Raw genomic sequence first — 6,000 nt, forward strand, 5'->3', positions numbered from 1 at the left:
AAGAAACTTCTCTGCCACTGTAAACAAAAAGTTAAAGAGAACTAAACCAAACTAGAGAAAGCAGAGTCATTCTAATGAATCTGAAAATTTAGCCATCACCAAGACCGCATACACCTGAAAGCTGCCCTCAAAGCGCTGAAGCAGACACGAAATTAAACTCTCCGGGTACATGTGGCACACCAGTACAAAACCCTTGGAAAGGAGGCCTCCCAGCTGAAGGGCATGGCTGAATTCCAGACATGGGGAAGTTCATCCCTAGTAAGGGTTGCAAGGACATAGCACCTACTGCACCACAGCACATCCTCAACCAGTTTGCCACATCAGAAAATTCTCTCCCATGTGGAGAAGTGAATGGATGTCCTTGAACTAATGCATTCCCAGTGAGTATGTGACCAAAGAGAAACATCAGAGATCATCTGATGCACATTTACCTATTCATACTCTAACATCTAGATCTAGGAGCATATGGATCCTACATACACACAAGGACACTGTAGAGACAGAGCAGCAAGCACGGTCAATGACTGCAGAGAGTGACTGAGCGAAGACAAAGAGCTTTGTTCTGCCTGCTTTCCCTCCCTCACACCCCTGCCCCTGCTCAGCGAGGAACAAACACTGATAGACCCCTCTTATCTGAGGGGTACTGCATGTAAACTTCACTTCGAAACAAAATTATGATAGTGCAAAAATAAAAAAAAAAAACACAAACCCACAATTTCAAAGTATGTACTTTCCCAAGCACCATGGACACACATATTGCATATCTTCTACCAGCTGCCAGTTTGCAGCTACTTCCCAAAAAGTGGTTGTAACCCTGATTTGAAGTTTTCTAGTCCTCTGCTGGTCCTTCCCATACAACATCATGCTGAGATCTCAAAAGTTGTTCTGGGACCTTCAGTTGCAAGAGGAAATTATTGTCTGAGCCCCACAAAGAGAACAAAAGCCATTTATTCAAGTAGAAATTACCAATGATTTGAAAAGCAGGTGTACAGTGTCCTATCCCCTCATCCTGAATGCAAGAGCAAATTACTGAAATCATCTGACACAATGTCATGCTGCACCTGTGTGTTACTTGTGCACCACAAAAGGTGCAGTAGTTTACAATATCTGAAAAGGTTTATGATTAGTAAAAACCTAGTAAATGGGAAAGCAATTCTACAATCCTTGTTGTTCTTACATTCTGCACCAGCAAACAGCTTGCTCCATGAGGCTTCAAAAATTGGAAGGAAAAATCCCCCTTGCTGTTGTTCCCAAACAAAGACAGCATTATTAAACCATTTTCCTTGTTTTCCATATAGTTCCCTTTAATGTCAGGAACAGGGTTAAATTTGCAGACAAGTCTTGACAGCTTATATTACAGAGATGTTCATGGCTCTAACTGCAACTGAGCATCCTACCTGATCTCCTTGAGCAGACTGCAGTATCCAGAAAGCTATAGGAATTGCCATGGCTTTATGTACAGTTTCAGCCTACACATCAATTCCTACTGACTGAACAAGTAAATAAAATAACCATCCTTTACAAACAAAACAAAAACAAAAAATCCCAAGTCAACAAACAACAAAAAACAAATCAACCAAAGCACCAAAAAAAATTAGAGCTAAATAATCGTGAATTCTCTTAGACTTAAATGGACGAGATCTTTGAAAAGTGAATATAGCAGCAGCGGCAGCAATGAGATTGCAAACAGCAAAACTGAATGAACAGAAGACATGACACTTAGCAAAGAATTTAAAACCAAACATAAGAACTGCATCTCGTTTTGGGCATACAATCACAAGAGCAAAGACCATCAAATTAAAAGCAATAAGAGGCTTAACCCGAAAAACTGAGCTATAACAACAACACCAGCAATTCATGAATATATAATTTGTGCAAAAGGATGACTAAGAAAGAATACAATCAGTAAGAGTCTGACACCTAGAATTTCAGGGTTTCAGTGCAGCAGGAGCCTTATTTCACCCTTGCCTTTATATACATTGCATCAGTGTATGGTAATCATTAGCATTCTATTTAAACTGAGATAAATAAATATTGCTTCCTATCAGGCAATCAATTTAATACACCACTATACTGCAGGTGTATATCCTCAGTAATAACACACTCGCATTCCAAGTGTGACAGCACCATACCACGCCTAATTAACACAACTATATTGGCAGGAAAGGTTATACTTGTCCTGGTGAGGAAGAAATTCTCCTTCTATTCATCACTCAGTTATAAAGCACCTAAAAAAGTAAAACTGGTTAGCACAAAACTTTAGCCTCACACTTTAAAACCACAAGGTTTAGTATGGATGATGAAGGTGTGCTTCCCCAGAGAAATCACATACTCAGTATACCATAAGGAATACTTTGCAATGAAAGAGGTAAGTTATCCATACAAGGTTCATACCCTTTAAATCTTATTTCTGAAATTATCAATTAGCTTATTTCCTTATAAATTTTGCTCATAAGTGTGCCAAATGGAAAGCAAGCTTTCTACTTCCAGTCAGAAGAAAACTGTCGGTGGTCTCTGAGCAACAACCCTTTTTAGCCTGGGCTTACACCTTCTATAGCTGCCACAGAAGTTGCAACACAATTCTTTGGGTTCCTGATTGTTTCCAGCACATTGAGAAAGCTAAGCTGATGTTGCAAGCCATCTCCCACATTGTCTGTGGGGAGCTTGGTCTCGCACAAACAAAACTTCATGTACCAGAGGCCAATTTTTACTGGGTTCTTTCTCCAAAGTTGGACCAAGCTCAGGAAAAAAAAAAAACAAAAAAAACAAACAAACCACCTTTTCCTATAGCTCTGTGTAGGTGTACAATTAGTCACTTCTAAGGGCCACTTTACAGGCTCTGAAAGAAACTCAAGAACAGCCTCCCATGCTGCCAGTACTTAGGAATTCGAGGCCGAATCTGCATCTTGCTGCCTGGGCTCCGTATGAAGTTGAAATCTCAAAGTTTTAAATCAGCTCTGCACAGAGAACAGAAGCTCGAGAGAACCGAGAGACACAAACCCAGCTGCAAAATACATCCAGCTTTCTATTTACTGAGGTCTTTCCATGAACATACAAAAGAATTAATCAGGCATGTGGGCTGAACTGTCAGAAGCTCGGCTGATCCCAAGTCTAGCGCACACCCGGCATAAGCACATAAACAAACTCCCCCGGGATGGCAGCGCTCTCGGCTCCCGGTGCTGGCGCCCCCCGCCCCCGGCCAGCCCCCGGCCACGTTCTCTCCCCGGTGAGCGAGGGCTCGGCCGCACAGAAGGGCCGGGGAGCACCCGCCCCTCCCGCTCGGGCCGCCGACATCCCGGGCCGGAGCCGGGGCCGGGTGTCCCGGAGGGGGATGAGCAGCGCCGCGCTACAGCCCGTGGGCACCGGGGGGCCCGGCAGGAGCCGCGGCGGGACCGGAGGCGGCCGCCGCCCCCGAATACGGGAAAAGAGAGACGGGGATGCTTAGGTGTCCCTCTTTCCTTTCTATTTTCAAATAAATCACAAACTAGAGCCCAGCCTGCAGCGCCAACAGCTCCGCCACCGGGCGGCCGCCCTCCTGCGGTCCTCCCGCTCCCCGAGCCGCCCCGCCACCGTCCCGAACGAGCTCGCAGCGCCGGGCGAGGGTGGTACTCACGGATCTTGACTTTGCGGTGGTCGAGGCGGGCGAGGAGCTCTTCCAGGGCGCCGAGGCGGCGCTGGAGCCGGGCGTTGCGGTGGCACAGGGAGTCCGCCTCGCTGAGGATCCCGCCGAAGATGTCGCCGGCGCAGCGGGAGAGGTCGGAGAGCTGCATCAGCAGCGACACCAGCGCGTACGAGCTGACCTGCTCCAGCGTCCCGAAGAGCGGCACCGAGCCGCGGCGGCGCCCGCCGCCCCCCTCCGCCGTCCCGGCGTGGTCCCCGGGAGCCGGGCCGCCCCGCTCCGCGCCATCCCCGCCGGCCTCTTCCAACCTGCACAGCTTCAGCGGCTCCAGGGTCCGCAGGGGGAACGGCATCGCGGCCGGGGACGGGGAGCAGCGCGGGGCACGGCAGCGGCACGGGTGGGGGGAGAGCTAGGCGTCCCCGGCGCGAAAAGTCTTCATCGGCGCAGCGGCCTGCGGTGACAAAAGTTCAGGGAGCGGAGAGGGAGGGAGAGAGAGAGAGAGAACAGCACAACAACAAATGAATCGGGGCGGGAGGGAGGGCTGCCGGGCTAGGCGCTACGGGGCCGGGGGGGAGCCGCCACCGCCGCCTGGGCGCAGGGGGAGCCCCGAGCGGCGCCCATGTGCGGGAGTGGCCCCCGGAGGCGGGAGCGGCCCCGGGAGGAGGGAGGGGAGGGGAGGGAGGGAGAGGAGGGGGAGCGGAGCGGGGCGCAGCACCGCCGCACGGCGGGCACGGTGAGAGCCCGGGCCGGCCGGGAGACAGGAAAGAGCCCGGCTTTCTCTCCCCGAAGTGAGGATGAGGCGGGGAGGGAGGGAAAGAGGAAGCGTGGGAGGGGGACTGAAGCGCCCTGGATGCGGCCACAAAGGAGGAAAGCCAGCCAGAGGAGGAGGGGAGAGAAAGCCCAGGACCAGCTCCACCTGGGGAACCCCGCGCCGTTGCAGGCACTTTTCTGAACGCACCAAACTCCCAACCCGGAAAGCGAGAGCTGGAAAAAGAGGAGGAGAGAACGGAGGGGGGAAAAAAACCTCCACGAACCTGGGAAAAGTAGGAGGCCGCCGCCTACCTGCGGCTCCCCGAACTGGAGCCTCACCCTTCCCGGGCAGACAAGGTAGCTGCTCCTGGCCCGGCCCCGCGGCGCTCGGTCCAGCGGGACTCCCCCGGGAGAAGCCAGCCCGCCCGGCCTCCTCTGCTCGGCCAAAGGGGCCAAGCAAGACAGGGGACGCGTCTCGGCTCTGCCCTTTCCCCCCGCCGTGCTGCGGGTCAGGCCAGGGGTGCTGCTCCAAGGTGGGGAAGGATGAGCAGCCTGTCTGGGAACGGCGCGTTCTCTGTGGTTAATTTTTACTAAGATTTACACCGAGGTAGGAGAAGAAAAGTCTGGCCCGTGACAGCGAGTGTGGCAGCACCAAACGCTGCACGTAAGCCTGGTGCGGACCGAAGGCAGGTTCCAGCTTTAGAAGCCCCCGCGCTCAGGACACAATCAGCTCTTCATGGAGATGGCGGCTCTAATGAGCTATTCCCTATTCCCCACAGAACCAATTTAGCCCACAAGCAACTGTCAACAGCTGCTATTTAATTTTAATTGGACAATGCCCTACTGGCTCTGGCTCCTGCTATATGATAAAGAGAGGAACCCAATCCCTCTCGTCTTGTGGGAAAGGGCCCTGGGGAAAAGCGGTTGTATAGTTCCTTCCTGCCTCATAGCTTGTTCTGGTTCCCGCTGTAGCTCATGAATATATGTGATGAAAGAAACAGAATCAGCTGGAGAAGGAAAGGTCCAGGGATGTATCACGTCAATTAGCATCTTGAGGACACGAAGTTTATGTAACAAAATATTTTGCATCATAGTATCTATCACCCGTAGCTTTACTTAAAGGAATCCTGAAGGAAACCATTCCACCAGTAGTGCTTCAGAAATTCCTTGGTGCATGGAGAAGTATGGGGGCTGCAGACAGAGGAATACAAACCAAAGGCTTGGTGGCACAGTCGAGAGTTAAGATTTACAGGAAAGGCTTTTAAGGGCCTATCAAGTCATAGCAAAACTTGCAAGCCACTAATTCTTCTCTTACATTAATCAAGTTTCATCTTCAAGTTTTCCCTGGGGGGCAGGGGGAGGAAGCAATGCCATCTAGTGTTTAAAAAATAAAGAACAAAGCCTCCTTTCTTAACACCTCTGTCCAAACAGGTTACCAATGGATAGCTTTGCAACTTGGAATGCTCCCACTGGTTTTGTGTTCCAGACGGTACCAATGGGTGCACATGTGCAATATTTATAGAAACTGGTGAGAAGAACACGGTGCAAACAGGCAAAATGGTGTTTAATCAGGGGTTTAGGCACATAAGGAATCCAAATAATTAGTTTTGCAATGGAGAAGCTGTCAGGAT

The 6,000-nt window shown here is 50.6% G+C and overlaps 1 protein-coding gene across 1 annotated transcript in view; it reads right to left on the reverse strand.

The window, feature by feature from the left end:
- The window catches only part of NHSL1 (NHS like 1), a 181,197-nt gene extending 176,951 nt beyond the window's left edge, over positions 1-4,246 (reverse strand). Inside the window, 1 exon segment of the mRNA XM_036379824.2 lies at positions 3,614-4,246. Coding sequence (XP_036235717.1) covers positions 3,614-3,971 — 358 coding nt within the window. The 5' untranslated portion in view covers positions 3,972-4,246.
- Between the last annotated feature and the right edge of the window lie 1,754 nt (positions 4,247-6,000).

Source organism: Molothrus ater, chromosome 3 (assembly GCF_012460135.2).
Source record: "Molothrus ater isolate BHLD 08-10-18 breed brown headed cowbird chromosome 3, BPBGC_Mater_1.1, whole genome shotgun sequence".
In the NCBI taxonomy this organism is placed as follows: Eukaryota; Metazoa; Chordata; class Aves; order Passeriformes; family Icteridae; genus Molothrus; species Molothrus ater.